Source organism: Mesoplodon densirostris, chromosome X (genome assembly GCF_025265405.1).
Source record: "Mesoplodon densirostris isolate mMesDen1 chromosome X, mMesDen1 primary haplotype, whole genome shotgun sequence".
In the NCBI taxonomy this organism is placed as follows: domain Eukaryota; kingdom Metazoa; phylum Chordata; class Mammalia; order Artiodactyla; family Ziphiidae; genus Mesoplodon; species Mesoplodon densirostris.
In genome coordinates, this window is record NC_082681.1 from 3,550,559 (window position 1) to 3,565,957 (window position 15,399).

Genomic DNA, 15,399 nt, shown 5'->3' on the forward strand with positions numbered 1-15,399 from the left:
TGAAGGGGCCTCAGCAGTCAATGGGACATGGGCGCATCTGAAGCAGCAGGGTCTTCTGGATCTTTCTCCCAGTGGTGCAAAGATGCCCCGCCACCCACCCAGTCCCCAAAGAGCTGGTGGGGTGGGGAAGGCTGGTGGGGCTAGGCGGACTCCCCCTCCCCCTGCTGGGGCTGGAGGACCACGCTGTGGTAGGCCCGGATGCAGGAGAACGTGGTGGGTGGAATGCGGCGCCGGTCTATAAGGTTGTTCTCCAGGTGCGTGGAGGTGAGGTTGGAGTCCTGGGCCACGCGTGTGTCGCAGATGGAATTCAGGGGCACGTGCCTGTGGAATGGGGGTAGCAGGGCGGGGCAGAGGAGAAGAGACCCCAGAAAGGAGAGTGAGGCCTCAGGTGAGAGGAGAGAAAGAAGGGCCCGACAGCGAGGGGGTGGTGAGACCGAGGCACAGACACCAGACCCAGGGTGGAGGGTCAGGCGGGTCGCTGCCACCACCTGCCACCTGCCCACTCGGGGCTCGGCACTTGTTGCTCTGGGCCAGAGCCCTCCCAACCTCCGCCCGCCCACCCCCTGCCCAGATTCTGCTGTCTGCAGCCGTCCACCTTGGCTGCCCGGGCCTGCCAGCCACTGGCTACAGCCTCCAGTCATGGCAACCAAGATGGGGAGGTGGGGGCAGTGAAGGATGCCCGCCACAGTCCCGCCCTCAGCCTCTGAGGCCCTTGGGTGACGAGCCCACAGGCCAGAGCACCTGGCCAACCTACCAGGCTGGGCCTCTGGGCCTCAGCCGACCTTCCGCCCGGGCTGGCGGTAGGGACGCGGGTGGGGTGGGGGGACAGCAGGATGGCCACAGGCTGTCGGCCCTACCTGATCTTGTTGTGGCTGAGGTGCAGCACCTGCAGTGCCCTGAGGCCCAGGAGGCCCTGTGGGACGGCCTGCAGCTGGTTGTGGTCCAGGAGCAGCTCGGCCAGGGAGGCTTGCAGGCCCAGGAAGGACACGCCGTGGATGCCGTCCTCATGCAGGCTATTGTGGGAAAGATGCAGGACCTCCAGGCCCGGCTTCATGTGCGCGAACACGTAGCCGGGGATGCGCTCGATGCGGTTGTGGTGCAGCGTCAGGCGGCGGAGGCCCCGGGGCAAGAAGGAGGGCACGTGCACCAGCCGGTTGTATGACAAGTCCAAGGCCTCCAGCTTCCTGTGGGCCCAGGGGTCGGGGGTGGGGTGGGGAGCTAGTGGCGCCCAGCAGAGACCACAGCAACGGCTGGAGCCCACAGTCAGGGTCCCTGGTCCACGCCCAAGGGGAGAGTGGGGATTTGCCCCCAGATGGCAGCTGCCACCAAGGCTCCCAACAGCTGGCGAGGGCCAGGCCCCGTCTGGCTGCTGTGCCCTCCTCTGTCCGCTGAGGCTGGGAAAAGCGGGTCTGAGGGGTCCTACCTAGCTCACCACAGAAAAATAAGGCTCCAAGGGGTCAGGGCCAGGGAACCCTGAGGGATCAGGGAGGCAGGCAGTGAGCCCAGGTCACTCCATGGTGGGAAACCAGGAGCAGAGGGTGGTGATGCTTCTAGAACGGGTCCGAGCAAGCAAAGTGACTTCTCTCAGTGATATCCCCCAGCCCCTGTGGGTGGGGTCAGCCCTTGGGCCTTGGGATGGGAGCCATCCTCAGTCCATGGGAGCGGGGGCTCCGGTGCCTCCCAAGCTTGCCGAGCCACCAGCCTGCTCCCCGTCTACCAGCTGGAGAAAAGCTGGGTGGCACCAGCCCGGGCTTGACTGGCCGCCAGCCCCCTGCCCAGGCCCTGCAGTGGGAGGGGAACACGGCTGGGCGGCCCCTCCCTAGGCTGCTGTCTGCTTTCCTTTGCCCCCTTGGCAACAGGGGGAGAGGAAAGAGGAATAATTAAACCCAAACGTCCTGCTAACTTTTTCCTGGAACACGAGGACGCAGGGTGGGAGGCTCCAGTCCCTGGAATGGCAGGTTGGCCTGTCAACCCCTGCCTCCCCCCAGCCCCCCACTCTTGCCCTGCCTCGGTGGTCTTCAGATCCCATGGATTGTACTTCCCCAGCCCTTCAGCTGCTCCCGGGGTCACATCCTGACTCCTTAGGCAGTGCCTGTAAGGGCCCTGTCTGCTCCTGGGCCCCTCCTGCCAGCGACCCGACTCAGCCGTCCAAATGAGACCATGGGGACTCATCCTGGACCCTTCTTCCTGTAGTGGGGTGAATAGTGGCCCCCCCAAAGATATGTCTACCCAGAACCTGTGAATGTGGCCTTATTTGGCAAAAAGGTCTTTGTAGATGTAAGTGAAGGATCTTGAGATGAAATCATCCTGGTTTAGGATGGGCAATGCAACGGTAGGTGTCCTTATAAGAGATGGAAGAGGAGAGACACAGACACACAGGAGAAGCCACGTGAAGACAAATGCAGAGACTGGAGGGATGTGGCCACAAGCCAAGCGGCATCTGGAGCCCCCAGAAGCTGGAAGAGGCAGGAAGGACCCTCCCCTGGAACCTCCAAAGGAAGCATTGCCCTGCCAACACCTTGATTTTGGACCTCTGACCTCCAGAACTGTGAGACCATAAATCTCTGTTGTTTGAAGCCACCCACTTTGTGGTAGTTTGTTATGGCTGCCCTAGGAAACTCACATGCCTTCTTCCCATGGCTGCCATCTCTCTTCCATGCCCCTTCCTGCCCATGTGGCTTCCCACCACCCAGGCTGCCCCTCCATCTGGGCCCACAGCACCTCCAGGCATGGGCAGGGGAGGGGGTTTCTGTGGCCTTGGGGATTCTGTCAGGTGGGAGGGACAGAGGGAAATCTTGGAGGAGCAGGTGTGGCTGAGGGCCCAGGCCACCCTGAGCCCTGGGCAGGGAGGTAGGTGACCCAGGTGACCCACCAGAGTCCAGGCCTGAGCAACAGCGCCCTCCCTCAGCCCTCTCCGCCTTCCCTCCTGACTCTCTGCTTCCTTGGGGAGCATCCTCTCTCTCTGGACTCCACAGCACTCACGGAAGATCGATCCAAGCGCGGGGCGCCAGCCGGTCCTCCTGGAGCCGGTTGTTGCTGAGAACCAGCACGCTGAGGCTGCGGCTGCGGTTCAGTGTGCCCTCTGTCACCTCCTCGATGACGTTGGTGCCCAAGTGCAGCTCCTAGGGCCAGGGCTGGGGGTGAGCGGCCCACCCACCACTCGCTGGCAGCCTGGCTGGGTCCCCTGCCCCCTTCCACTGGGGCCCTCCGTCTCTGCCCCTCAGGGCCATGGCCAGCTGTGCAAAGGATCCCAGCAACACCCGCAAGCCCTGTCATGACTCTTCAGAGCCCCACAGGACACAGGCTCAGGGACTACCGCCAAGCACGGGGGATCATGCGGCCCAGAGAGGCCATGAGCCGTGTGCAGGGACACCCAGCGGGTCCAGGACCGTCCTCGAGGCTCAATTTTGGGCTCCAGGAAGGTTAGGTCAGGCAGAGGAAAGGCCCTTTGGTGCTCAGGCCTTGTGGGTTTATCGTCAAAATCCCCGCCCCCCCCATGGGCAGCTCTACCCGCCGGCCCGGCTGGTGTGGGCAGACGCTCCAGTCTTTCAGCCACAGCTTTGCCTCTTGTGGCCTCGGGGCTCCCAGCTCACCTGTAGGGAGGCTGGAAGGCCGGGCGGGATGGTCCGCAGCCGGTTCCGGTCCAGCCTCAGGTAGAGCAGGCTGCGTAGGGGTTGGAAGGCCAGGGGGGAGATGTTCCCATCGTGCAGCCGGTTCCCTTCCACCTCCAGTGTCAGCAGCTGGCCGAGCCCTGCGGACGGCGGGTAGAGGGGCAGGTGAGCTGACCGCCGAGCTCGGAAGGCCTGCTGGGAGCTGCCCACCGTAGCTCCAGAGACCCCCTGGCCCTCGGAGCCAGGGCCGCCTTCCTGGGCTGGTGTTCCCACCTCTGCCCTTCAGCCAGGCTGCCTTGGACAGCCCCTGCTCTCAGCCTCCGTGGCTGCTCAGGCCCAGCCCCTTTGGCCCCTGTCCCCTGGGGCCTGCCCGCACCCCGGAAGCTGCCGCGCTGCAGGCCCTGCAGAAGGTTGTCGTTGAGTTTGAGCTCCTGCAGGGAGGCAGGCAAGGCCGGCACCGTGGACAGTGAGTTCCCATCCAGGTTCAGACGCTTCAGCCGCGTCAGACTCTAGGGGATTGGGGGAGAAGAGCGCGCTGGAGACTGGGGTGCTGCTGGCTGGCGCTAGGCCTTCCGGGCATGGCTTTGGGCTCATCCTGCCCAGGGACCCCCCTATTTGGTTGCATTGTGGCTTCCTGGTTCCCTCTTGGACCAGGCCTGTCTGGGGGTTTCTGGGACTCCCCTAAGTTTCTCCCAGGAGTGCTGCTTCCTTGTGGGGCCCAAGGATCTGTGTTGCTCCCCACGCTCACAGCTATGGGCCGTGTTACCCCAAATCATCAAAGCCCGCGGTGCTGGGTTTCTGCACAGCTCCTACTCCAGGTAGGGCGGGGGGGAGCAGAGGATGCCCGGGGCCCTCTTCCTGCGCCAACCCCTGGGAGAGCAGGATGAGGGGCTGCTGCGCACCTTGAAGGCGTGGGGGTGCAGGCCAAGGGCATCCAGCTTGTTCTTGCTCAAGTCCAGCCACTCCAGGTTGGGCAGTCCCAGGAATGCATGGGCCGGGATCTTGGCAATTTCATTCTCTGTGCACACATGGGGCAGCCATTTTCTGGGGCCCTCTGTCCCCCTCCCCTTTGCCACTCTGTACCTCTCCCACACGGGCCGGAGGCAGCAGTTACACACTCCTTGAAGGAGCTGGCTCTTGTGACTGTCCCAGATCAGAGGGGAGGTGGGCCGTCCCCAGGCGCGGTGGCGTGGCAGCCACAGTGGCCAAGGGACCAAGGTGTATGGCCTTCTCACCACTGCCGCGGGAGTGGGTTCAGGGAAGAGGGGACACCCACCTGCCAGGTAGAGCGTGGTCAGGCCGGGGTCGGACAGGGCAGGAACGTGTTTCATCTTGACGTTGCCACAGGCGATGGCTGCCTGGGCCAGGAGGCAGGAGGCCGGCAGGGAGGGCATGGCCTGCTCCATAGCGCCAGGGTCTGCAAGCCCATGGCCATGCCCTTGCCTGCTTCCAGGCCTTTTCCGCCCACGACCTGTGGTCTCCGAGGTGCTGCTGCCACCTTGGCCTCGGTTGCGATCTTTCTTTTGACGCCAGCCTCCAGGGCTGGGTTGCTGGGAGGGCCCTGGAGGATGAGAGATGAGGCCCCAGCCTGGCCACATAGAAACAGGGGCCCGCCGAGGGTCAGGGGCTTGCCCGGGGCTCCCTGGACCTGCCGGTGACTTGGCCAGCTGAGCTGGAACAACAGGCCACTAGGCCTCCTTCCCTTGGCACCAAGGGCAAAAGGCCCAAATCGGGGCCCTGAGGCTGGGGGAGGGGACCTGCCCTGGGAGGTTTCCCCACTTGCCCACACACGGGGCCGCTCAGCTTGGGCACATTGAGAGCGGGGTGGGGTCTCAGTGGCTGGGGACGTTAGTATGATTGGCAGAGGCTGGCGCTTGCCTCGGCCACTTCACCCCTTGCAGGGCCCATATGGGGGTTGCCTGTCCCAGCTGGTCCTCACCTTTGGGGGGCCTCCTAGGCTTTGGGATCCTTTTCCTGGCTTCCTGGCCCCCTGCCTGCCTGCCCTGGCCCTCCTTGGCAGCCACTGCCCCCTCTTGGGCTCGGGGGGTCCTGGTTGCCTGCAAGGGCCTGAGCTCGGCAGCCCGGGGCCTCGCCGCCCCAGGCCTCGCGGCGGCTGTGGCCTGGAGATGGGACTGCACAGCGCCGGCCCCATGGTTGTGACCCTGCTCCTGCCCCCAGGCTGCTGGCGGCGTCGCCTTCCTCTGGGCCAGCCCAGGTCTGGCAGGGGCCTTCCAGCGCGGGGCTGGGGGCTGGTTGGGGGTTCTGTGGGCTCCCTCCTCGGAGGTGGGCCGCAGCCATGGCCTGTCCAGCTGCCTGTCACTAGGCCTGTCCGGGCCGCCGTTCCCGGGGGTGGGTCGCACTCGACCTGCAGAAGAAGCCAGTGTGGGCTGGGGTGCCTGGACTGCTGCGTGGCAGAGAGGCAGCACCTCCTTCCCGAGCGGGGGATCAGCCGTCGGCCGGTCCACCTCCCTCCTTCTGTCTGCCCAGGCCTCACTTCTGCCTTTTTCTTCTCTCCTCAGGAGCTCTCAGCCTTCTGTCACCGACCCCGAAGGCCACCAAGTGTCAGAGATTCCCTGATCTCCTCCCCGATTTTTCATGGTCCCAGAGTGGGGGACCCCGAGCGGGAGAGAGGGGGAGCAGAGAGAGCTCAATGTCAAGAGCAGGATGAGTCGACCTGCCTGCCTCTCAGAACTCCTGGGGACCCTTCAGGCCTGTTGGGACAAGGCAGCGGCAGGTCCTTGGCTCATGAGGGTGGGCCCAGGAGAGCTTCAGTAGCCCTAGGCGGAGGGGCTGGGCCTGTTCTTGTGCCCCCCAGTTCCCTGTGGGTTCTTCCTGGGCAGGGAGGGGCGGGCAGCCTCTGGGGAGATGAAGGGGTCGCTGCCACCTGGCGCAGTGCGCTGGTGGAGGTGACGGCCTCAGTGGCTGCTGCGAGTGCAGGTTGTTAGGGGCCAGGCGAGCCCCGGGGCCGCTCTGAGGGGCTTTCAGCTGCTGCAAAGGAGGGGCGGCGGCTGCCCGCCCCGGGGCTCCCCTCCACCGAATGGAGGCCCTCCTTAAGCAGCACTGACCAGGGGCCTGCCGTCTGCAGGGGGTGGGGAATTGGGTCCCCCCACCGGCCCCTACCATCCCACCCCTGGGCGGGGCTCTCACTTCCGGCGTCAGCTGCAGCGGCCCCTCCTAGGGGGCTGTCTCGCCTCCCCTGCCCCCACCCTGGGCAACCAGCGCGAGGGCCTCCCAGAGTCTGCAGTCCCCCCTCGCCCCCCAGGGAGGGTTCCCTGAAGCTCATGGGTCCCTCCTGGCCCTGAGCCAAACACCCACGGGGGGCACCGTGTGGGCAGCCTCAGGGTGACCTGCTCACCCTCCCTCTGCCCCCACCCTGGGGGGGTCCCGGTAGCGGGGCAGGGTCCCGTCCTGCCAGCCTCCCTGCTGGTGCCCCCTACTCACCGTCGGGGGGCCCAGACGGGCTGGGTGGCAGCGGCCGCAGGGTGGGCAGCCCTGTGGAGGCTGGCTGCACTGCAGGCTCTCTCAGGCCCGGCCCCTGCCTGGCCAGGGCCCCTCCAGGGCAGCAGCCCACCCAGAGAGCCAGAACGGGGAGCAGCGCGCTCTGCATGGCCACCGTGCGCAGGCCGCCTGGGCCGGCGGAGGGGATGAAGGGCTGGGAGGGGTGGCAGCGGCGGCCGCGGCAGGATGGGACACCAGGGGGGCGGCAAGCGACAGTCTGGATCCCTGAGCTACAGTGCTGGGAGCCTCCTGGACCCAGCCCGGCCCTTCCCCAGGAAGGCTCCCCCCAACAAATGCCTCCCCAGGCCTGGCCCCCGACTCCCCCCAAGGTCCCCTGCTCCCACCTGAGGAGAAAGAGAGATTGATTTTTTTCTTGGACCCGAGCTCTCTCGCTCCTTTTCTGAGAGGCCTATGTTCCTTCTCCGCTGGCACCGGCCCAGTGGCCCCCGTGAATGGGGCTTCTGTCTCCGCACACAGGGGACCTGTGAGGCCCACCACAGAGCAGGCTGCCCACCCCAGGCTGCCAGGTCCTACCTCGGCGGCTGGGAAAGGAGAGGCGCTGGGCCCCGAGAGCAAGCCACAGGCCCCAGGACCTCCAGGGTCCTCGGGAGAGGGGGCAGGTGCCAGGGCCACCTGGACAACGGCGACTCCGGCCCCTCTGGAGCCGGCCAAGCCTGTGAGCTTCCACCACAGGCGCCGATGCCGATGCCTTCCAATTCCAGGGGAAACAGAACACGGGGGCAGAGCTAGGGTAGCAAGCGTAGACCCCATCCCCTGGGGCCCCAGGGCCGCCCGGGCACGGACCTCGTGCCTCAGACGGGGCTGGAGGACGCAGTTGAGCCCGTGCTCCTTCCACTGGCTCCCTGCCCACCTCTGGGAAGCTTCCCTTCCTCCAGGCCTCCACTTTCTCCTCTGTAAAATGGTGAGCAGGTATACGTCCTGAATGCCCCCACCCATGCTCCCTCCCTCACAGCGGAGTGTGTGTGGGCCAGGGGCGGCCGGGGTCCTCGGGCACACTTGGCTTGGGGTGGCCTGGCAGTGGCCTGGGTGAGGCCACCTCACCGGTTCCCCCAGACTTCTTGGCTGAGAGTTCCAGACCTCAGTGTGACCGCTGCCCGAGACGCCCCTATGCCTCACGGGTGCCCTCTCAGGCAGAGGGGTACCTGTGGGTCGGGATGGGGCCTGAGAACAGGGGATATGGGCTGGAGCAAGAGGCAAAGAAGGGGTGTCTGACCACAGGCCCCCTGGCCCGCCTTCAGAGGGCCCCAGCCCCAGGCCCAGCTGTGGGAGCCGAGGGCGGGCGGGGTCTGGCAAAGAGGCCGGGTCTCACCACATGGCTCTTTGGGGCCAGCCTTGAGGAAGCTTTTCCTACAGCTCTGTCCAGCATTGACTTATGTTTGGAAGCGATCTTAAAAAATGAGTTAATTGTGGGCAAGGCTTGGGTGGAGGGGACAGGGGGAGGGGAGTGAGCAGCAGGGCCAGGAAAGCTCGTGGAGAAAGAGTGTCCCGTAGCCATCTGGGGTTCAAGGCATCCGTCCGGGGCCACAGAGGAATGTGTGAGACCCAGGACGGGGCTGGGGTCAGGGCACGGAGTCCCCCGCAAGTGGGTCTTCATTGGGGTCCTCAGCATTTGCCCATGTGGGCCTGGGGATCAGCCCGAGTCCCCAGTGCCAGATGTATTGCGGCCGGGGTGTGGCAGGGACACACAGGGTCTGCCGGCACCCCCCTCCCCTGCCCTGTCCAGGTCTCTGGTTTCAGGTCTGAATTTGGGACCGCGCCGCACACAGACCAGAGACAGAGACCGGCTGGGGCTTGTGAGCAAGCGCCCTGGGAGCCAAGGATGAAGCCACCGTCTGCCTGTGTGCCCGTGCGTGACACAGGATGTCCTGGACTAATGTTTTGCTAAAGCTGGGGGAGGGGGAGCACTTAGGTGCGCGAGGCTGGGGTTTGCCCGGGGGTCCTGGACGACCGAGCATGATCCCCCACCCCCCTCACACAAAAGGAACCGAGGGGGTAGGGCTCGCCCAACTCCGATGCCAGAGGCCAGGCCTCCTGCCTCCTGCCTCCTGGTTGGGCGTCACTTGAGGAGGTGGTAGGACCCAGCCTGATGCGGGACCCTGTAGATGGACTGTGGTGGGAGCCCTGGCTCTGACCCTCCCCCTGCCTAGGGATGGATTCTGGAATCCTGGCCCCCAACCCATTTCCCCTGTTCGCGCCGCTCCCCAGGCGCTGACTAAACATCCTGCCATCTGGTTCCCATTAGCAGGGCTGGAGGTGGGGGAGGCCTGCTCCCAGGTTTCTCTGGCACAGTGGCCTGGAGGAGGGAGGGACCCCTGCTCCTACCCACCTAGGCAGGAAGGGGCGAGGCCTGCAGTGCTCTCAGTTCCCCAGGTCCTCTGGAGTCCTGTCCTCGCTGCCCTTCCCCCACCAGGGGCCCCGCGGCCACCTGGCCACCTACTCTGTCCAGTGTCAGGGCGCCTGACCATCATGGGGACCTTGAAAGAACCCACACAGAGCAAAGCCAGCTTGCAGGGGCTCAGCAGGACCAGAGGTGCCCTCCTGCCCCACCCCTCCTGCATACAGAGTTTGGTCGTGGACTTGGGCTGAGACAAGCAGGGCCCCTGGCCAATACTAACCCTGAGCTTGGTGTCTGGAGCGCAGGGCGGGAGGGTTGTCAGGATTTTCCAGGAAGCCGAGATGCAGCCTGGGGGTTGCTGGAAGGGTTTTGGGCTCCCAGCTCTGCCCTGGACGGCCTGGCCATGTGACGTCAGGAGGAAGCCTCCCTGCTCAGGGCCTCGGTTTCCCCATCTCAATGTGGTGGCTATGGGTTCCTTAGAAAGTTCTAGAATCTGAGAACTGGAAGGGGCCTAGAGAAGCTGCATAAGATGATCACGGTCGCTTTTGGCTGCACAATCGCAGGGTTCTGAGGGCTAGGAAGGGACTCTTGCCCCTTCTCCTCCTGTCCTTCCCTTACATGTGGCCCACTGTCCACACACACTTGCCCCCCAAGAACACACATACACTCACAAGTCAGGACACATCCCCTCACAATTGGCAGCCCGGAGGATGCCAAAGCAATGCCCTTCGTCCCTTAAGCCTCCTTAGAACTGCACAGCGGAAAGCTCCCCTCCTGTCAAGGGAGGATTGGAGAATGGATTCTTTGCTCACAGAACATTCCTGAGCCCCTGTGGTGGGCCAGGCACTGTTCCCCGGCACAGCGTGCAGTACAATGGTGAACTACACAGCCAGCTCCCCTGTGCTCACAGAGCTGGCCATCTAGTGAGGTGCACGAGGACCCCATCAGAAGGAAACGGGCTGGTCAGGGTGACTGCAGGAAGAAACACTTTCAACAGGGGATCAGATGAGGACTGTGAGAAAGTGACATTGGGTGGAGACGTGAGTGAAAAGGAGATAGCCGCGCAAAAAGGGCTCCAATAAAGAGCCCTCCGAAAAGGAGGGACAGCAGTGCAAAGGCCCTGAGGCAGGAAAGGCTTTGGCCCAATTTGAGAACCAGCAAAGAGACCAGTGTGGCGGAGTGGGCTAAGTGAGGGGTGAGGGTAGGGAAGGGCAGGAGGGCCAGCTTGATAGGACATCAAAGGGTGGCGGGTGGACTTTGCCTTTGACCTTGAAGGAAGCAGGGAGCTACTGTGGACTTCTGAGCAGAGGAGTCACACATGATCTGACTCTTTAAAAAAATTCGTATTGAAGTCTAGTTGATTTACGATGTTGTGTAAATTTCTGCTGTCCCGCAAAGTGACTCAGATATATATGTATATATATATTCTTTCTTTCTTCATATTCTTTTCCATTACGGTTTATCACAGGATATTGAATATAGTTCCCTGTGCTATACAGTAGGACCGTGTCGTTTATCCATCCTATATATACTAGTTTGCAGCTACTAATCCCAAACTCCCAATCCTTCCCTCCCTCCCCTCCCCCCCCCCAGTGGCAACCACAAGTCTGTTCTCTGTCTGTGAGTCTGTTTCTCTTTCGTAGATATGTTCATTTGTGTCGTATTTTAGATTCCACATATAAGTGATATCATATGGTATTTCTCTTTCTCTTTCTGACTTACTTCGCTTAGTATGATAATCTCTAGGTCCATCCACGTTGCTGCAAATCCATGTTGCTGCAAAGAATTTCATTCTTTTTAATGGCTGAGTAATATTCCATTGTATATATGTACCACATCTTCTTTATCCATTCCTCTGTCGATGGACATTTAGGTTGTTTGCATGTCTTGGCTATTGTGAATAGTGCTCCTATGAACATGGGGGGTGCATGCATATTTTCTAATTAGAGTTTTTGTCTTTTCCAATATATGGCCAGGAGTGGGATTGCTGGATCATATGGTAGTTCTGTTTTTAGTTTTTTAAGGAACCTCCATACTGTTCTCCATGGTGGCTGCACCAATTTACATTCCCACCAACAGTGTAGGAGGGCTCCCTTTTCTCCACACCCTCTCCAGCATTTACTGTTTGTAGACTTTTTGATGATGGCCATTCTGACTGGTGTGAGGTGGTACTTCATTGCAGTTTTGATTTACTTTTCTCTAATAATTAGTGATGATGAGAATCTTTTCATGTGCCTACTGCACATTTGTATGTCTTCTTTGGAGAATTGTCTATTTAGGTCTTCTGCCCATTTTTCGATTGGGTTGTTGGTTTCTTTGGTTATTGAATTATATAAACTGCTTGTATATTTTGGATATTAAGCCCTTGTCGGGCGCATCATTTGCAAGTATTTTCTCCCAGTCCATAGGTTGTGATCTGACTTATATTGTAAAAGGGTCCCTCGGGCTACAGGGTGGAGCACAGACTTGTTTGGGGCACAAGGGCAGAAGGAGCCAGTGTGGAGGCAGATGCACCCTCCACGGGAGAGGTCATCGTGTCTGGCCCAGGGTGGGGCGGACTGGTGGGAGAAGTGGGTGGAGCCAGAACGCTGTGGGTGGAGTGAGCCTGGGGCAGAAGCTGGGGAGACCAGCTCCTGACCTCTCAGGTGCGAGGTTGGTGATTAGACAGCCAAGCGGTAACATCTATAAGGCAGTTCTGTGTATGAATCTGGAGCTCAGGGCCAAGGTCTGTGCTGCCAGTCCTGCCCTCCTGCTGTCTGTCATTTGACAAGTTCACTGAGCCCCTCCTATGTACCAGGCCTTCTGCCAGGGCCCAGGGTAGAACAGTGACTCTGCAGCCAAAGACACACCCTGGGGTGACCCCCAGAGCAAGGGAACAGGCCTGCTCTTGTGCCTTCCACAATGTGTCCCAGTAACATCAAAGCCTGTGTATGTGTGCGTGTGTGTGTATGGATGTGCACATGGATGCCAGGTCTACCCATGGGTGGGGCTATGTGGGAGGGTCCTTCCAGCACGTGTTTGGGCATCTATTGTATATAAATAAAGGTACAGTGGCCTCTTCCCTCTTCAAACTTGGAGAAGAAGAAAGCCAAACTTTCCATGCCCTCTTCCTGTTGCCAGCAGTTGCTTCCTTAGAGAAAACCCATCTTGTTTTAATGCCATTAAAACCTCAGAGGATCTGGTCCCAATTAAACAACTTTTCTTGCAGATGCTTTTGTGAAAACTAAGTACATCAGGCGATCCGGACTCATGTGTCATGCTTCCTTGCTTGAGACCTGGCACTCCTGAGGGAGCAAGCCAATGGGGGGGGGCGGGAGGAGACACTAAGGCAGAGAGAAAGAAGGAGGAAAAGGGAACACCGAACCCCAATGATGTCTGGGGATGCAGTGGTGGGTAGTAAGAAGTCCTGGCGGTCAGGGGAGAGAAGCCGGGGCCTTCAGCTGCTGGGCTGTGGGCATCCCTGGGGAGGGTGCCAGTGGAAGGTGGGCCGGAGGAGGTGGAAAGCAGCAAGAGTGGTTTGGGGGCAAAAAGGTCCCAGGTGGCCGATGTGACTGGGTGGAGGGAGCAGGGACATGGCTGGGATAGGGGCACGTGAAGGCCACTTTCCCATCCTCCTTCCCGTCTGGAATTCCAGATGGTTCTTGCCAATAACGTGGGCCCTGCTTGACTCCCTGTAGAAGTTGCCTCTGCCCCTCCAGAGGTGGGCATGGAGGGGCCTCAGACATGGGACAGAGTCTGGGCAGACACCGGGGCTCGAGTGAGGGCTGGGCGCGAGGGAGAGGGAAGGCGAGGTCCACCGCCCGCCGCCGGCCCTCCCGAGTGGGCACGTTCACGTTCCAGTCCTGGCGCCCGCGTCTCCAGCTCCAGACGCATGTGACTCAGCCCCGCCGGCCTTGCCAAGCCGTCTAGACCCGAGCGTCTCCCCGTGGAGGGGGCCGTCCCGCCCGCCATTTCCTCCGCCGCCGCCCGGGGGCCGCCGAGCCCCCAGCGCATGTGCAGCCGCGCGTCCCCGCCTCGCCCGCGCCGCGTGCACGCGCCCCGGCTTGTTCACCCTTCGCTGCGCTGGGCGCGTGCGCCTGGATCGCCGGAGACCCTGAGCGCGAAGGAGCGAGCGAGGAGCCCCCAAACCCCCAGAGGCTCGGCCCGCGCTACTCCCTCCTCGGAACCAACACCCTCCCCGGTGGCTCACCCCAGGCTCCACCCGGGCTGGGAGCGCCCTGGTGGGGACAGCCCCGCCCACGCAGCCTGGCTGCGTCCGCGCACCCCACAAGCGCCTTGGGCCTCCAAGCAGACCCGCAGACCCTCGCAGGCCATCGGAGCGGGCTGGGATCCGATCCGGGTCCTGGGCATACGAAACGTGCTGTTGCAGGAGCTTGTGGCCTGGGAGCGGGTGGGGTTCTCTGGGCTCCCGAGGGCCCCTCAGCAGCAGGACATGGGGGTGGGGCCCTAAAGCAGGAGGTCCAAGGTTTGACCTGCTGTGAGGGCGGCCTTGCCTAGGTGTCCCATGGGCAGGGAGCCACCTGCCCCTCTCAAGGGCTGGCTCTTCAGCTGCCCCTACCTTGGGCTGCTGTGGTCCCTGCCCCAGCATAGGGATCAGAAGCGACAGGAACAGGAGGCCAAGGTCCCAGGGCAGCTTCTCCATCCTCTTGTGCCGGTAGTTTCTCAATGTGGACACAGGCCTAGAATGAGAGCATTCCAGAACTGGCAGTCACCAGGCAGCTCCTAGGTTGACATTCTTATCCACCCAGTGCTAGGACCAGAGACCACTAGACTCCCCCCAAGCCTACCCTCGTGGCAGGCCCACGTCTGTCAGGCCCATAGTGGCAGCTCTGGGGCCCTCCAGACTTATGCCACCCCAGTAGCTTGTGCTTGGCCAGGCCAGTCCCCAGGGCCTCTGGGAGGCTGAATGACAGCCACCCGAAGGAAAGTTGGTGTCATTCTTGTTCCCGGAACCCTTTGGGTCTCATTGCTCAGGTCAAAGTCTGGGGTCCCTGCAGCCTTGAGGCGCTTCCCAATCTCATTTGCAAGCGCCCCCCACTTTCCTGTTCTCTACCCCTCCACCCATCTGCGTGAAGATGGTTTGTTTTTGAGTGGGCTTCCAGCTGGCACAGGTGGCGTGGGCTGGCTGCAAGCCCCGGGCACCTGGGTGGATGGGTGACCAACAGCCCAGCCTGGCGGCTCAGTCTCGAGCAGATGAGAGAGGTTCGGGAAGGGGGAGTGGGGGAGAGGGAGGGGAGAGACAGCCCTCTCACTTTGCCTCTCCTGGAGAACCTTGAACTCAGACCATCCTCAGCCTGGCCTCATTACCCTGTATCATTTCTCCCCCAGATCCAATGCCAGGCCTTGCCACTTACTTCTCCCATAGAGCTTCTCATCCCATAACTAACAGAATTCTTCCCCTGAAGTCTCTCTCCCTCTGTCCCTCTCTCTCACACATACGCTCTCCACCTGCCTTTTCTTCAGGAGCCTGCATTTGGTGCTCACCAGAGGATGTGGTGAGTCCTTTAATCTCCTTTTCTTACTGAGGAATCTCAGGGGTGGGGAAAGTGGGGGCTGGAGGGATCCCCCCATCCCTCAAAAGCTCCCCTCTTTTGAAACAAGGCCTTCAACCCCTGTCAGATGCAGCAGAAGCCAATCTGCCTTCTCTTCCTTGCTGGAGAGGTAAAACTTGAACTTCAGCTTTCTTTGACTGGCTGTTGGGGGGTCAGATTCCCCCAGCACCCTGGGGTCTGCTGCTAAAGGCAGCTGGAACGTCGGGGCTGAGATGCTCTAGGGACCCTTCCTCTTGCCCGATGACCTGCGCACCTCTGGCCAACAGCCTGCTGCTCCAGGGCAGGGAGGCCATGGGGTGAAGCCACCTGGTTGGCTATACATTTCTGTGCCCGAGGCACAAGGCGAGGTGCGTCACGTGGCTGGCTGCCTCAGCCACCACTG

At 61.8% G+C, this 15,399-nt stretch overlaps 1 protein-coding gene across 1 annotated transcript; it reads right to left on the minus strand.

Moving 5' to 3' along the window:
• LOC132482288 (extracellular matrix protein 2-like) lies at positions 1-5,042 on the minus strand. Its single transcript, XM_060087492.1, has 7 exons — positions 4,888-5,042; positions 4,514-4,629; positions 3,988-4,120; positions 3,594-3,751; positions 2,983-3,122; positions 858-1,184; positions 1-321 (listed from the first exon to the last, which is right to left on the minus strand). Exons 1-7 carry the CDS (start codon positions 5,015-5,017, stop codon positions 141-143), a joined length of 1,185 nt encoding a protein of 394 aa, XP_059943475.1. The 5' UTR covers positions 5,018-5,042; the 3' UTR covers positions 1-140.
• Between the last annotated feature and the right edge of the window lie 10,357 nt (positions 5,043-15,399).